This window comes from Schistocerca serialis, chromosome 2, assembly GCF_023864345.2.
Source record: "Schistocerca serialis cubense isolate TAMUIC-IGC-003099 chromosome 2, iqSchSeri2.2, whole genome shotgun sequence".
Classification (NCBI taxonomy): Eukaryota; Metazoa; Arthropoda; class Insecta; order Orthoptera; family Acrididae; genus Schistocerca; species Schistocerca serialis.
This window is the reverse complement of record NC_064639.1, coordinates 246,076,687-246,094,551: the sequence shown is the minus strand read 5'-3', so window position 1 is coordinate 246,094,551 and position 17,865 is coordinate 246,076,687. Positions and strand designations below refer to the sequence as shown.

Below are 17,865 nucleotides of genomic sequence, written 5' to 3'. Positions count from 1 at the left end.
ACTGAACAACATAAGCAGAATTGGAGGTAGTAATTCATAACTCTTCAGTAGAATGAGAGACAGTAAATAGTTTCGTTACATGATGCTACAAGTGGTGGGGAAACCTTATCCAGCAGTTTTCCTTCATGTATAGATGTTGCAAAGCTCTATCACTCAAAATGATGAACATGCTGTTCCTCAATTCACTCTTCAGAAGAGATGTGCGCACAGAGCAGATAACGAGACAAAACTTCTTGTACTCCAAAGAAGTCACGGTATAATTGACAATAGCTGACTCAATTATTCAAAGCAGCCTCTCCAAGTTAGTTCCACTTTATTCTCAGCAGACCACATTCCACAGAATGGAAAGTAGAAACAATCCTGATACATCATCAGATCATTTACACTAACTATGAAATAAATATACAACTGATATTGAGATTTTGAGAGATTTATTTGATGCTGATAATGAATCACATACTAGTCGTCATATTTTTAAACTCTATGTATGGTTTGCTTCTGTGCTTTTCAATTGGAAAATAATTATCTATCACGTTCAGTATAACAGGTCACAGAAAAATGAACAGCTTGAGAATTTGTAACTCAGCAGAGTTGTCACAATAGGTTCATAAAGTTCCATCAGTAGGTTTAACTGTAATTCAATATCCATACAGTGTAGATGCCAAGATGAATGTTTGTATGGGAGGGTGGGGAGAGACAGATCCTGGTGTACAGAGTATTTTTGATATTTTCGAAGACCTGTAAGCAGCTATCAAAAAAATCCAGTTTCGAGCCTGTAAAAAAACTGCACAGTACCAAATCTGAAATCATTTTCACACTACACTACGTTTTTCCTTCCCCCGAGAGCTACGGGGGTCGGTGCCACAGCCCTCAGGTAATGTGAAGTTATCACTATTAATGTGTAAGCCTTTTCATCATACTGGTATAATACTGTGCATCCACTAGGTGTATCCAACAAAGAACTTAAGTTTTTCTTTCCATGACTAGTCCCATGGGACAAGCAAATCTGATGTGTGTTTCACTCAGGCTGTATATAACAAGATTCCAAATATATGAAGATTTTTTTACAAACAAATACAAAATTTTACTTTAAGTGCGCCAATAGATTTATAATACAACTGCATTTATACGTTACTCTTACCCATGAGTTCCGAATAATTTATCTGTACTATTTACTAATTATCTTACTGCAAAATTACGTTTTGACAATGTTAATCGTGCAGCATACTCTGTTCATACTAAGTACAACACAGGAGGAAGACAATTGGTTTAACCAGTGTACTTCAGCACTAAGTTTATTAAATATTGCTCAACATTATTTAAAAATGCTTATTTCGGTTGTGGCGCATTGCCAATCTCAACTTCTAAACTCAATCGAAAAACAGCCGCAAGTTAGATTTAACATAAAATAGACATAGGGATCAACAGGAATACGTTCCAAAGTGGTGTGGACTAATGTATTAAACTGACAGATATGTCTTCCTTTAACGAAACTGTTACACGACATCAAATCAAAATACAGACTATGAGTACCGAAAACTTAAGCATTCTATTAATTTTTATCTTTCACGTCATCTTAACGTTCCACACGGCCAGCTGATGAAAGATACCTGTCTAACAAGATTATTGATAGATGGATAAGGATGAAGTCTGACTGGAAGGTTACAACGACCACACTGTTCACACATGGACATATACATATAGGAAACTTTTTATTGAGAAATCTAGGCACAGCATACAATTTAATTCTGATGTGAGAGCGCTTAAAAATAAATATATTTAGCGTCCGCACTTCTTATACGCTTACGAGTCAATTAGCACGGGAACATTTAAGGCAGCCAAAGTGCACTTTTAGTTGAATTTAACAACATAAATATAAGCACAGCTTCATAAATTTTAATTATATTTCGCGGAGAACGACAACTGATGCAAATTTTATACCTTTTCGTAATCTAGTCTGTCTTCCCAAGCTTTAAACACAGTTTTACCCGACCCTTCAACCTTTTCATTCAAGCATTCCAGATTTTCTGTGTCTATTTTAGTGTAAAGACTATACTGCACTCCCATTTCCGGACTATCGTCAATTTCATGATCATGATCGCCACTGCAACTATGCGAATGCCGAGACATCGTGTTTTAGTCGGACCACGCCAGACACCCTGACACTCACAACATCCGCAGCCCTCCACAACCAATATACACTATGATTCTATGACAAAGCGCTCTCGAAGAGTCAAACAACCCATACATCTCGATTATCGCCAAGGATGTCATTATCTACACAGACATGTCTGTGATGTATGTGACCAATGTTCTCTGATCCTCTGTGACTGACACTTCGCTGAGAGTTAAAATGTTCAAATGCGTGTGAACACAAACCCATACTCGAGGGAGGACTCAAAACTCCGCGGTAGGGGCCGCACTATTAGTGACATGGCGCCTCTAACAGCGCGGGCACCCCACGCGGCTCGCGTGAGTCCTCAACGTCAATAAAATTATTAAGTATATAACCGCGAAAACGAGATTGATGTATATTTTATTAACTCATATCTCTACACAAACAATAATTGTGATAATAATAAAATGAAAGGGTCACTCATTCCTACTGTTTTAAGCATTTGAGATAAAACAAGTTAAAACAACACACCACTGTGTGAAACATGTTACCTCAATACACAGCTGATAAATAAGCCTATAAATTCTTAGAAATTCTATAACCACTAATCATTAAACCACATATAACAGGATTCTTCTAAACGCAAACCTGTTTCGAATTTTTGAGTTTTGGAATATAGGGCATGATCCTATCACCGTCTATTTCCGATACATACTGGTAGAAGCTTCTCCAGCTAACTCATAACAAACCGAAGCAAACTTCATAGCGGATATTCTTTATTAATTTTGTGTGGTAAATCGCTGAGAAGTGAACCGAAGTTTCAAAACATCGACGTTTATTTGTTACCGGTAACGAAAATATGTACATACAAACACATCAGACAATATTTACAAGGCCTATTTACCTCACCCATTACGTTTATTCCTCTACGTAGGAAATAACGGAATAAATAACTAATTTTCTCCTACAATAAAGCTGACTTTTTCACTCAGAAAAAGATAATTGAACGAAAATTGCTTCATCAATTTACGTCCTTATTTATGAACAGTGCAACCGTCAGCTCTATTTTGTTATTGTAAAACCTAAATCATTTTTCACTTTCATATGTCTTGTCTCACTTATGGAAGATCACTTAGGAAAAAATATCCAAGTTGTCAAGGAAGATTTGCAGTTTGACATGAAAACAAAGAAATATGATACACTACAGATTAAGAAGTACCAAAAGCACGAAATCTATTTAACCTATATTACTAAGAGAATATTGAGAACCCTGAACCACTTGTAGGTTGCCTATCTAACACCTCCAACATGCAACAAAAATTTGATTTACACTATTTCATGACATTAATGACCGAATTTAAAAAAATTGTATTCCTTCATAATCTACTCAATAAGAGATATAATCCTACACTCTAATACAATAAGACGAAAACTACAGTTAGAAACTGTGTGCTTATCTTGAGGGAGCCTAACTGACGGGGCGCTAATACACCGACTGTCTTCATCCAGTATTTGAGAATCAGAGCACTTAGCGACTTACAATAAAGTTTACACATAGTATCAAACCTTTGCAAAACGTTTTCTCCCTGACTTCCCTACAAAATGATGTAAGAAAAAGTTTGTCGCTTACTACGTTTTCGCTGTTCATGCAGTGAAACTTCATTATCAGGTATGATGTTTTAATTTATTACTTCATTACTGCTGTCTCTATTTGCGATACAGTTTGCAGACAGTATCCACATATATCACTGAATGTACCTGCAAAATTACATCATTGAGTGAAACATAGTTTAGGAGACATGACGTTATAGACTTTTGATGCGCAAAAAACTAACTTGTGCTTAAAATGAAGCGCAGTAAATCTTCAACATTAGGCATGACGTTTTAATATATTACTACTTTACTACTAACTCTGTTCACAACATATTTTGCATCTTTACTACTAACTCCATTCACAACATATTTTGCAGATAATATTTACACATATCGCTGAATGTACCTGCAAAATTATATCACAGTATGATACACAGTTTAGGAGGGTTGACCTCATAAACATTGAGATACGTGAAAAAGTTGCTTCTGATTAAAATGGAGCGCCAATTACCCAGACTATATTCATCCTGTGTTTGACAAAGAGAGCACTTAACGATTTCCAACGAACATTAAGTAAATTTCAAAACAATTCTAACACAGCAACTCGTTTGTAAAGTAATCAGGCGTTTAAAGATATTATACACATGGAAGTTCGATTCTTTAAAGAATCGGAGTTTACTGATAGACTACTGTAGCAGCAGTGAATGCAGGGAAAATAGGTTAGCAGATGACAACACAGTTCCTCCACAAACGACACAAACCTTGATGTGACGTGATGTGTGAAATTGACGGCCTGCATGAAATTCATAGTGGAATATTTTTATGTGATGTGACAGCAAATGTGATCAGAGCCGTGCATCCCACCATATTTACCCGTCTGAGCCTGCCTATGGCTGACTGCTCCGTTCTGTTGTCCCACAGTGCAGGAATGGAGTGCGCGAGCCACGATGCGCCTTCGAGGGGTCTTTGAGCGCAAGAACCAACAGAGCTTGTGCAACAGGGAGATAGCATTGGGAAGGCGAGAATAAATGACAACACAAGTATGGATTTGCTTTCTGAAGTGTCAGCACTGCTCTGAGAATCATGAAGGTTTAATATGCTAGGAAGAGGGCGTTCTTGATCCTTTGTAAAGAAAATAACTCATAATCCTTTTAAAATTATGATGTAACACAGTAATACATAATACAACAATGAACATAGCAGAAAAAAACTTTTGTTTGTTTATACAATTCTTGCTTCCCTTTTTACAGTTCTTCATCCACAGTTGTAATATCGTCTAGAAATGTTTCAATCATCAATTTGTAGCCCCTGTTTACTATATTCTTGTTTGCATAATGTTCATGGGTCATTTTCCACAAACAAGATTTTTCACTGTGCAAGTTTATAAGTTCTTCGATATAGGCATTGGCTGACGCCTCCATGTGTTGCTGTCACATGAAATCAACAGAAAAACTTTCTGTGAGTGATTCTCACAGAAATCCGCCAGAAAACCCATTCTAAAAGGTGCAGCTGACGACCTCAAAGTCGTGTCTCCATTAACACACAGGCATAGACTTCAGGTATTCCAGAATCCATTGGAAATATCTGTGCCCTTCGCTAAAATCCGCTTGTGTGTGGCCACTTAATACAGCCCTACACAGACAGTTCAGCGCAATACACTGAAGCGTCCAAGTGTAACCAACTCCCAATTATTATGGTTTTCTTGTCAATGCTTTTGGCTATTGTGAGGTCAGACATGGTCTACTAGCCAGAGTAGCACTCGTCCTTGGATATCGAATAAAGAAAATGTTGATATAACATTAGTTAAATGCAGGAGCGTCTATGCCAAGGTCCCAGAATTAATCTCACTTATAAACGATAACAATGCCCACATAGAACTAGGGACAGAAACTGGCTGAAAACAGAGGTTAACAGCAATGAAATTCTAAGCTCAGACTGGAACGTTTATCACAAAGATAGATTGAACTCAGCTGGTGGAGGTATATTTATATTAATAATTAGTACAGTAATTTGTGTAGACATAAGTGTTAAAGGTGTGTCAAACTTGCTCGTTGGTTCCTTTTGTGGACTCCCTGCCTCAGTAGCAAGAGTAGCAGAACAGTTGAAGGGAAACTTGGAGAAAATTTTGTGTAAAATTTCCTGGATATGATCTAGTTCGAGTAGAGATTTTAATGCACATACAAGCTATAGATTGGGGGACTCAAGTTGTTAGGAGGGACTGTAGGGACAGATAATCAAGTGAAATTGCATTGAATAGTTCATCACAGAACCATCTCATGAAGATAACATCTTAGACCTGCTTGCGACAAACAGACCCGAACTTTTCGACTCAGCGTAGAACAGGGAATCTTGAATTACAGAATCAAATGATATGGCTGTTAACAGGACTACAAAGAAAGGCAGGAAGAGCTTTCTGTTTAGCAAGAGAGCAAGAGACAGATATCAGATTATCTAACAGGTCATCACGAAAATTTCATCTTCATGACTGACAATGTTGAGTGTCAATGGACAAGGTTCTAGAGCTTCGTACAATATGCTTTAGACAAGAGTATGTCCAAGGCAAAATTGTGAGGGATGAGACTGAGAACTGTGATTTGAAAATCGTGTTAGCAAGCTGCTACGAAAGCAAAGAGAACTTTCCTGCTAATTTTAATGTAACCAAATCCTCACAGATAGCATGAGGAGAGCTATGCATGAGGTGTTCAGCAAATAGAAAAGTAAAGCTCTATCTATCAATTTAACACAAAATCCTAAGAAGCTCTGATCTTATGTTATACAATTAAATGGATCGATGCCATCTGCCCACTCTGTGACCATAACGACATGCAAAGAAAGAACTAGAATATGTAAGAACTAGGATATGTAAATGATCTGAGACTCATATTGATAATATCTTTGTAGAGAAATCCAGGGAAAAACGTCATGTCACAAAACCAATAGTAAATGGGCTACCTGATCATGACAAGCAGCATCTTGTGTTAAATGTTGAAACTTGTCAGGATAAGAACCTATTAAATCTGTGTACAGGAGGGTAATGAATAAGTCAAAAACTGAGAAATTCAGGAAATTGTTCAAAGACATGAACTGGATAGATGTTTACAATACTTCTGACTCAAATTGAAAAAACAAAGTATTCATTAAAAAAGTTACCTCCACTTTTGAAAATTGTTTTCCCCTAAAGGTAACTCAAATCACACAGAAGTTAAAAAATAAATTGCGGATCACACAAGGAATAAATATTTCATGTGGGACAAAAAGGAGACTGTGTCTACTATCTGAGAATAGCTCTGAAGTTAGCACTGTAATGCATTACAAATAATACTGCAAAATACACTCCTGGAAATGGAAAAAAGAACACATTGACACCGGTGTGTCAGACCCACCATACTTGCTCCAGACACTGCGAGAGGGCTGTACAAGCAATGATCACACGCACGGCACAGCGGACACACCAGGAACCGCGGTGTTGGCCGTCGAATGGCGCTAGCTGCGCAGCATTTGTGCACCGCCGCCGTCAGTGTCAGCCAGTTTGCCGTGGCATACGGAGCTCCATCGCAGTCTTTAACACTGGTAGCATGCCGCGACAGCGTGGACGTGAACCGTATGTGCAGTTGACGGACTTTGAGCGAGGGCGTATAGTGGGCATGCGGGAGGCCGGGTGGACGTACCACCGAATTGCTCAACACGTGGGGCGTGAGGTCTCCACAGTACATCGATGTTGTCGCCAGTGGTCGGCGGAAGGTGCACGTGCCCGTCGACCTGGGACCGGACCGCAGCGACGCACGGATGCACGCCAAGATCTTAGGATCCTACGCAGTGCCGTAGGGGACCGCACCGCCACTTCCCAGCAAATTAGGGACACTGTTGCTCCTGGGGTATCGGCGAGGACCATTCGCAACCGTCTCCATGAAGCTGGGCTACGGTCCCGCACACCGTTAGGCCGTCTTCCGCTCACGCCCCAACATCGTGCAGCCCGCCTCCAGTGGTGTCGCGACAGGCGCGAATGGAGGGACGAATGGAGACGTGTCGTCTTCAGCAATGAGAGTCGCTTCTGCCTTGGTGCCAATGATGGTCGTATGCGTGATTGGCGCCGTGCAGGTGAGCGCCACAATCAGGACTGCATACGACCGAGGCACACAGGGCCAACACCCGGCATCATGGAGTGGGGAGCGATCTCCTACACTGGCCGTACACCACTGGTGATCGTCGAGGGGACACTGAATAGTGCACGGTACATCCAAACCGTCATCGAACCCATCGTTCTACCATTCCTAGACCGGCAAGGAAACTTGCTGTTCCAACAGGACAATGCACGTCCGCATGTATCCCGTGCCACCCAACGTGCTCTAGAAGGTGTAAGTCAACTACCCTGGCCAGCAAGATCTCCGGATCTGTCCCCCATTGAGCATGTTTGGGACTGGATGAAGCGTCGTCTCACGCGGTCTGCACATCCAGCACGAACGCTGGTCCAACTGAGGCGCCAGGTGGAAATGGCATGGCAAGCCGTTCCACAGGACTACATCCAGCATCTCTACGACCGTCTCCATGGGAGAATAGCAGCCTGCATTGCTGCGAAAGGTGGATATACACTGTACTAGTGCCGATATTGTGCATGCTCTGTTGCCTGTGTCTATGTGCCTGTGGTTCTGTCAGCGTGATCATGTGATGTATCTGACCCCAGGAATGTGTCAATAAAGTTTCCCCTTCCTGGGACAATGAATTCACGGTGTTCTTATTTCAATTTCCAGGAGTGTATTTAAGCAAGTAATCCAGAAATCGAGGTAGTTTTATTATGAGAAAAAGATAATTATATCAGGCAACAAAATAAAAGCTGTATGGGGTATAGTGAAGACAGAGACAGGTAGGGCCAAAAAGGAAGAACAGATAGCTCTAAAAATAAATGAGACTTTGGTAACAAGGGCATGTAGTGTTGCAAACCACTTAAACAAATACTTCAGTTCTGTTACTTACAGCTTGGGGTTATCAGGTTCAGTGATCAGCGCAGTGGAGTATCTGAGACCAGTCTTCAAAAATAAATTCAGTAAAATGGAAATGACTGACACTCACATCTCCCAAAGAAGTAGCATTAATCACAAAATCCTTAAAATCTAATTTTTCCAGTGGGTATGGTAGCATACCAATGATGTTCATCAAAGGGTGCCCTAGCAGGTTGAGTTCTGTCTTACGTTATTTGTGTATGCTGTCTCTTATCAATGGAACATTCCCAGATTGGCTAAAATATGCTGAAGTTAAGCCTCTTTACAGGAAGGGGGACAAAGAGATACCATCAAACTATCGACCAATCACATTTTTGCCATCCTTCTCAACAATATTTGAAAAGGTTGTGTTCAAGCGCCTCCTTAAGCATCTGATTGCAAATAATATACTGTCCAAGTCACAGTTTGAATTTCTTAATGGTTGTGATATAGAGAAAGCTATTTACACTTAGAGTGAGAATGTACTTAATTTATTAGATAATAAATCAGAGGCTACAGCCATTTTTATGACCTGTCAAAAGCCTTTGACTGTGTGAACCACAGCATTCTTTTAAGTTAGATAGAATATTATGGTGTCACTGACAATGCTGCGAAGTGGTTTGAGACTTATCTATCTAACAGGAAACAAAGGGTGTCATTGCAAAATACCTGTGCAGTAAGCAGTCAGTCTTCATCTGATTGAGAATTAATTACATGTGGTGTTCCTCAAGGTTCCACCTTAGGTCCATTGCTTTTTCTTGTGGGCATTAATGACCTCTTGCTGTTGCAATCCCAGATGCTACATTTGGTTTGTTTGCAGATGATACAAACATTGTAATAAGTGGCAAGTCAAGTACAAATTTAGAAATAGCTGCTAATCGAATTTTCACTGTCATTAATAAATGATATAAAGCTAATTCACTGTCATTAAGCTTTGAAAAGACCCTCTATTTGCAGTTCATAACCTGTAAGAGATTTCCTTCCAGCATGTGTACAACATATGAAGATATGTAGATCGAAGAGGTTGACAGTGTTAAATACCAGGGATTATGACTCGATAATAAATTCAGTTGGGAAGGGCATATCACAGAATTGCTTAAGCACCTAAACAAGTCTGTATTTGCAGTGAGAGTGATTTCAGATTAAGAGATATAAATATAAAAAAAACTTGCATACTTTCCTTACTTTCATGCTATGATGTCATACGGGATCATATTTTTGGGCAATGCATCGAATTGAGCAAAAGTTTTAATGGTGTGAAAGCCAGTGATAAAATCATTTGTGGTGCAAATTCAAGAACATCATGTAGAAACCTGTTCAAGGAACTTTGTGTTCTAACCACTGCTTCTCAGTACATTCGTTCCTTAATGAACTTTTTTGCAAGTAATATATCTCTATTTCCAACCAATAGCTCAATACATAGTATCAGTACTAGGAGTAAGAACAGTCTATATAGAGACCTCGGTCCAAAAAGGGGTCCAGTATTGAGGAATACACATTTTCAATAAATTTCCAGCAACCATTAAAAACTTGGTTTCAGACAAAGCAGGGTTTGAACAGAGTTTGAAAGACCTTTTGATAGGCAACTCAACCTACTCTATAGATGAATATTTTAACAGAAACTGTAAAGCCAGCTTAACTAAAAATGTCTGTTAAATTTTACTTTTGACAGCACTTGTGTCACAACAGTCAAGATTAGGTACTTTGTGTATGATAAATTTATTAATAGTGCATAACAATGTTCCATTCTGACAGTGTGTTAATTCTAAAAATATTAGCTGTTCCAGTTTACTGCATTGCATTCTCGTATTTCGACAATCTCCTGACAGATGAACAAGATAGTAAGTACTATATTCAAATGTTTTATCTTTTTATGTTATACTTTCTGTCATGTTCCACACCCACGAGAATCATCTTTTTTTGGTCTATGGAACGAAAATCGAATCTAATCTAATCTAATCCAATCTAACGACACAGGAAAGGCTGAAATACTAAACGTCTTCTTCCAAAATAGTTTGAGAGAGGAAGATCGTGCTGTAGGTGCTCCTTTAAATCGTTGCACAAATAACGAAATGACAGGTATCGAAATAAGTGGCCAAGGGACAGAAAAGCAACTGCAATCACTCAACAGAGGGAAGGTCACTGGACAGAGTAGGCGAAAGAACAACTAGCAGCAGTGCACTGTAGGTCTCACGAGGAGCGAAACGTTCCTAGTGATGAGAATAAAGCACATGTCAAACGTGTTTTCAGCTAAGGGTCGTCGAACAGACACAAAAAAATATCTGATGTCGGTCTATTGTCGAATTTCGGAAAATGTTTTGTGCTGGCGTATTACGACATTTCTGGAGACTGAAAATCTCCCCTGAAGAAGCCAACAAGGGATTGTGCGAAACCCAGCTCGCCCTGTTCATCTATGAGATCCAGAAAGAAGTATGTACAGGCACCCAAATAGATGCCATGTTTCTTTACTTCTGGAAGGCTTTCGATACAGTTACAAACTGCCACCTAATGAACAAAATATGAGGATATGGAATATCTGACAAGCTGTGTGATTGGACTGAGGTGTTTCTAGCCAACAGAACACAGCATGTCATCCTGAATGGAGAGAAGTCTTCAGTCATAAAACTAACTTTGCGTGTGCCCCATGAGAGTGTTATAGGGCCATAGCTTTTCACAACATATTTAAGTCTGCAGTAGATAACGTTTGAAGTTCAGTGAGGCTTTTTGCGGCTGATGCTGTTGCACACAGAGAAGTCGCGATGCTACAAAATTGTGGCGAAATACAGGAATACCTTCTGAGGATCGATGCTTAGAGCTGGGAGTGATTGTTGACCCTCAAAGTAAGCAGTTGTAAGGTATTGCATATACATTGACAGGAAGGCTATTATATGATTATACAATTTCAGAACAATCACTGGAAGTAATTACGTCCACAAAATCTCTAGGGGTATGCACACAGGGTGATTTCAAGTGGAAAGACCACCTAAAATTAATCACGAGTAAGGCAGATACCAAACTGAGTTTAGTTGGAAGAATCTTCAGGAAATATAGTCCAAAACAAAGGAAACAGGTTACAAACATACTTTGTTCGACCAATACTTGAATATTGCTTGTCAGAATTGGACCTGTACCGGGTAGAACAGACACAGGAAAAAAGAAGCATGTTTCGTTATAGGTTCATTTAGTAAGTGCAAAAGCGTCACGGAGATGCTCAGCCAAATCCAGTGATAGGCGCTGCATGAGAGACATTTTGTATCACAGTATGGTGTACTGCTAAAGTTCAAAGAGTGTAGATTCTCAGATAACTCGGCAATGCTCCGTACCGTCTCTGTGAACAAGTGGTTATACTAGAGCGAACAGAAGAGAACACTTGATACTTGAAAATTCCTCGTCAGCCTGGCATCTGTAACACGTAGGATTGATAAAGAAAATACAGAAGATTCAAAGAAGAGTGGTATATTCCATTACAGGGTCATTTAGTAAGCGAAGAAGTGGCAGACACTGCAGGAGAAGAAATCTGCATCGTAGTATGGCTTACTGTTGAAGTTCCTAGAGCATACATTCCCAGAGGAGTCGACCAATATACTGCTTCCTCTTGAGTATATCTCAAGGAAGGAGCATCAAAATAAAAGTAGAGAGTTTCGAGTCCACATAGAGATGTACCAGCATTCGTTCCTTCCATGAGTCATACATAACCGGAGCAGAAAATGGAGGAAGTGACACTTGTAGACAAAATACCCTCTGTGACACACCATAAGGTGGCTTGTGCAGTACAGATGTAGATACAGCCTGGACATGTAATATGACAAATGTCTCCAGTGGTCATATTATGGAAATAGACTGCTGCATATTAAATAACGAGAGGAAAAATACAAGTTAACTTAAGCTGGATTTGTCAGTACATCCTGCAGTTAGACAGCTGGATGACTTTACAATTGCTGGACGTACGCTGGATGAACTACAAAGAGAGACTATCAGAAGAGAAGTTCCTACAGCAACTTCTCGTTAACCCATTTCTCTTTTTCGATTTACGTGGGCCTGAGATAGTGATTATAGTAGTTATATGTTGCCTAAGTAAATATTATAAAAGTTGCAGAGACTGTCTTAAATTTGTGTTCAAGACAATGAATGACGATTGTTGCCAGAAAATACGTGTTAGGAAGACTGTTGTAAATCAGTGCTCAGATGGGGATGTGGTCAGGTATCGTCCTACTAGAAGGATATCAATAGAAGTGAGAAAATAATTTTTGATAGGTCTAGAGTGGCTGGTAGACGTGTGACAAGTCATGCCAGTGGCGGTGTTCCTCCTTGTGGCATAGCAACAATGGACAAAGTACTTTTCACCACACACTGTAAGGTGAAGTGCGAAGTATGCATGAAGATCTAGATTACTATTATTATTACTGTCATTATTGTTATCATTATTATTGTCACATACACATACATATCCAACAGCAAAGGTCCTGTACGTGGGCAGGGAAGGGGAGAAAAGGTTATTGGATACTGCTTACAACAACGAAAATGTACAGGAGGTCGAGCGGTCAGGACTTGTAAGTGGGCATCCAGGGCTAAAAGGCCGCGCCTGCGGAGGAAGTTACCAGATTTAGGGCAGTCTAGGAGGTCGAACAACTAATTGAAATGGGCAACGGAATGGGAGGCGGTTCACGTTAATTGATGTCGGTAGCCAGTCATGGATTGCAGAGCCAGAGGCTCTGTCTCCCAAGCCGGCCGTGTGACCGAGCGGTTCTAGGGGCTTCAGTCCGGAACAACGATGCTGCTCCTACAGTCGCACGTTCGAATCCTGCTTCTGGCATAGATGTGTGTGATGTCCTTAGGTTTCAGTAGTTCTAAGTCTAGGCTACTGATGACCTCAGATGTTAAGTCCCGTAGTGCTTAGACCCATTTGAACCATTTTTTTTCTGTCTGCCAAAAAGATGTCTGTTCTGCTCGAGGTCTGGATCACAAGAGAGCGAGGCGAGGCAATTATGTTCTGTACTGCAGGATCCTCCAGCGTTCACACACGTGACCTGTACCTCAAGCACGCTATTGGCTAAAACCGATGGTGTGAATTCGCTAGCAGTTTCAACAGAGGGCTAAAGGCGTCTCTTGTCAGCAGCTTTAACTGGACAGAACGCCTCGGTTCTGGAAGACAGGCAGCTTCTGTCACAAAGGCACAGTGTAAGTTGTTCTGGGAGAAAACTTATAAAAATTTCACTGAGCCTTTGAAATAAATGATTCCAGTACTAGTACACTGCTGTGACACTTGAATACCTTGTAAAGCTTCTCCTAATAGATCAACTGTAGTAACAACCTTCCAGTATCAACAAAATCCATTGTCCTGAGAAATTTTCAAAGAATGTGTGCATGAGATCTGAAGATATTCAGCACGGCTGCAGGAGAAGGCTTTCAAGCTCTTGCACAGACACTGCTAAAATACAGGAGAACAGTACCCCACTGCAGGTACAAGAGAAGTGCTTCCTCTCCAATCAACAATTTCTCACAATGTAATAAAAGTACTGTATAAGAGCTATTGTTGCCTTCAGTGCAATAACCATTGCCTTAGGACCATTCTACAGTATACCCTTGAGGACAAATAGTTGCAGGTATATTTTCCTAATTTTTGCACACCATTGGAAGCAATGAAAAAGTCATTACTTATTTAAAATGAAGTTGGCCATGTGAAAGATGCACTGTTTCAGTGCAGGCCAATTCACACTTGCCATCACGTTACATCATGTCATCATGTCAAAACATTCCATGTGCTGTGTTGGTAGTTGAGGTGGCCACTAAATACAATCAGACGTTTACAAAAAGGTAACATATTAATAAGTTTGATTACAATATGTAGATTAAATAGCTGAGATATATGTAACTTGGAAGCGCTGTAAGTTTTTCTGTGACGCTATGTTATATACAGTGAGAATAATGTTCTTGATAGAAACAAAGAGTATTGACTGTTGATACAATACAATAAGACAGAGTAATGCTCGATAACATCTTACTACATCAATGTAATTTCTTCACAGCAGTCTTCTGTAATAAGGTTGGTAAGTTTCTGCAGATTCACTGACTCTAGGGAGAAGCTCTGAGTCGGGCTGCTTACAAAGATGCACCAGGCAGTCAGTGTCATAGGCAGTGAGCGTATGCGAATTTCGCATCCTCTGGTGGCACATCCTCATCAGAGACAGCAAGCGATGGAAGATCAAGCTCTCCAGTGGCATGCTGGTGGGGTGTCTAAAAGTGCCATCTCCTGTGTAGCTGTGAGCATCAAGCCAGGTACTATCGATAAAGCTGACACTGACACGGAATTCCAGACTCCAAAATAGAACACTGTAGTCTCAACTGCCAGCAGACTTCCTGCACTGGTAATACCAGTTCCCATCAGATGAGCAAAGTTCATCCTGTCTGACTTGGCTAGAACTTGGATGGGTGACTGCCCAGTCTGCCAAGTGCTGTTGGCAAATGGGTTGCACTCAGCCCTTATGATGCAAACAACTGACAAGTACTGGCTCTCTTATTGTAAACTGATGTGCAGCCAGTAGAGTGATATGCCTGTTCTGGTGCGAAGTCTATGTTACGCTGCTGTTGATACAGCTGGTTGTGGTACAATGTCAGATAGTGCCAATCAACCTGCATTCTGACATTCGTCTTGTGAACCACCGAGAACTTATGTCAAAGGCCAGAGGTAGGATGTCCATCTGATGGCACAGATGGGTGCAGCATTGACTCTGCTAGGGACGCAGAAGGTTATATAGCTGATGCAGATTCAATGTCCATGAATGCCGTCACTGCGAATTAGTGACATGTTGTAACATGCCTCTTCAATGCTTAATATTCAATTACCTGTCTTGAAACCAGACAGTGATCATTATTTCGAAGTACACTGCATCGAATCCTGCATCCACATATAAAATTCTAAGTTATTCTGATTATCTCGTTGTGGGTCTCATTGTCTTCTTTAGGCCATTATGCTGGTCACGGATCCTGTTCCCATATGAAGAAACATTAACTGATAAAAGGGTTTTGATACTCAAGTGACTTCCAAAGATTATTAAATAAAATAAATTTTCTGAACTTTCATATAATTAGATTCAACAATATTTCACACTCTGAACTAAAAACATAATATAAATCTGTCTTCAGCAGTTCTACAAATGCACACCAGCTTTATTTGCAACAACTTCTCGCCAAGACTATCCACTAACAGCTACACTTCCTCCAAGATTATCAGTTTACCACTATACTTCCGCCAAAACTGTCCATTTAGAACTATACTCGCGCCAACGAAGAAGAATGGAGATATAACACCTAAACCAAAATTTCCCACTCCGAATTCGAAGGAATTTAATTTGGTAACAGCGTCATAATTCCCTCCCATGGTGGTTTTTGGGTCCTTGGTGTCATTCTCCTTCTGCTTGTTGGGTGGACCTGCAGTCGGTCCCAATTATCATTTGCCACATGTTCGACTAGACTGCCTGCACATGGAAGCCCTGTGAGGAATATGCAACCAGGTGGGCCATTTGACAACCATATGTGACAGTCGGCTTGCCACAAGCCAGTTGTCAGATGCATCTGTGTTTTCACTGGACTCTAAGGATGTTCTGGACGCTCTGTGCTAGTTGCCCTGACATACGTTCCTGTTGTTGTTTGTGGATGGCACCCAGTCGAATTTCAAGTAGACACCAGTGTGACTATCACGAATTTGGATATGCACAGGCTCTTCATCTACATCTATCTACATCTACATTTATACTCAGCAAGCCACCCAACGGTGTGTTCCAGTCGCGTATGGTTCGCGGGAAGAACGACTGTCTGAAAGCCTCCGTGCGCGCTCGAATCTCCCTGATTTTACATTCGTGATCTCCTCGGGAGGCATAAGTAGGGGGAATCAATATATTCGATACCTCATCCAGAAACGCACCCTCTCGAAACCTGGTGAGCAAGCTACACCGCGATGCAGAGCGCCTCTCTTGCAGAGTCTGCCACTTGAGTTTGCTAAACATCTCCGTAACGCTATCACCCTTACCAAATAACCCTCTGACGAAACGCGCCGCTCTTCTTTGGATCTTCTCTATCTCCTCCATCAACCCGATCTGGTACGGATCCCACACTGATGAGCAATACTCAAGTATAGGTCGAACGAGTGTTTTGTAAGCCACCTCCTTTGTTGATGGACTACATTTTCTAAGGACTCTCCCAATGAATCTCATTTTGGTACCCGCCTTAACAACAATTAATTTTATATGATCATTCCACTTCAAATCGTTCCGCACGCATACTCCCAGATATTTTACAGAAGTAACTGCTACCAGTGTTTGTTCCGCTATCATATAATCATACAATAAAGGATCCTTCTTTCTATGTATTCGCAATACATTCCCTGTTGCGTCAGTTACCTTGCTGATATCTAGGTAACAAGCCCTACAAGAAAGGAGCATTTACGAAACCTTCATTTGCTTTTCCAATGGCTCCTGGAGAATGGTCTTCGTTGCAGGCAGGAAAAGTGCAGCTTTTTCTCCCCAGCAGTGCATTTTTGGGTCATGTGCTTAGAAAAGATGGGCCTTTTCGGAATTTGGACCCTTTCTTGCTGTTATAGAGCCCACTCTTGGTGTGCCTGGAATGGCAACATATGCTATGTCAGGTTGTTTCTTATAATAAACAGCACATTACTCTGTAGGGGCAATTCACTGTCTCCGGGCATTATAAGAAAGTGGAATGGCAACTTAGTTTGTTAATGATCAGTTTACTGTTGGTGAAGACTATTTTTGGGCTAGACGCTTTTTCAGTTTTTAGGCTCCAGATAGTTGAAGAAGTGCATTTAAAATGCTTCAATCTGTGCCTTTTCGGAATTTGGACCCTTTCTTGCTGTTATAGAGCCCACTGTTCAAGAATACCTTGGACGGGGCAGAAAGTTGAGAAGAACACGTTTCTACTAAGCCATCAGTGGTAACTAAATTTTGTCGCCCCTGCCCTGAGTCAGTGCGCCACCACTTTTGTAGTGATTCAGAAGCCTGACAGCACCATGCACCTTCTCAGAATTTTTAAACAGACTGTCAGTGAGCAATGTATTGTGGGTTTGTATCCAATTCCGCGACCGATGAAGTTTCTGGAGGACCAGCATTTTTCATGAATCAGTTTGTGTAATGCTTGCGTGCAGTTGCCTTTGGACACAGTTTCTCA

The 17,865-nt window shown here is 40.7% G+C and overlaps 1 protein-coding gene across 1 annotated transcript in view; it reads right to left on the bottom strand.

The window, feature by feature from the left end:
• The window catches only part of LOC126456991 (PITH domain-containing protein GA19395), a 68,515-nt gene extending 66,302 nt beyond the window's left edge, over positions 1-2,213 (bottom strand). Inside the window, exon 1 of the mRNA XM_050092954.1 lies at positions 1,942-2,213. Coding sequence (XP_049948911.1) covers positions 1,942-2,130 — 189 coding nt within the window. The 5' untranslated portion in view covers positions 2,131-2,213. The remainder of the gene's footprint in view (positions 1-1,941) is intronic.
• Positions 2,214-17,865: the final 15,652 nt, after the last annotated feature.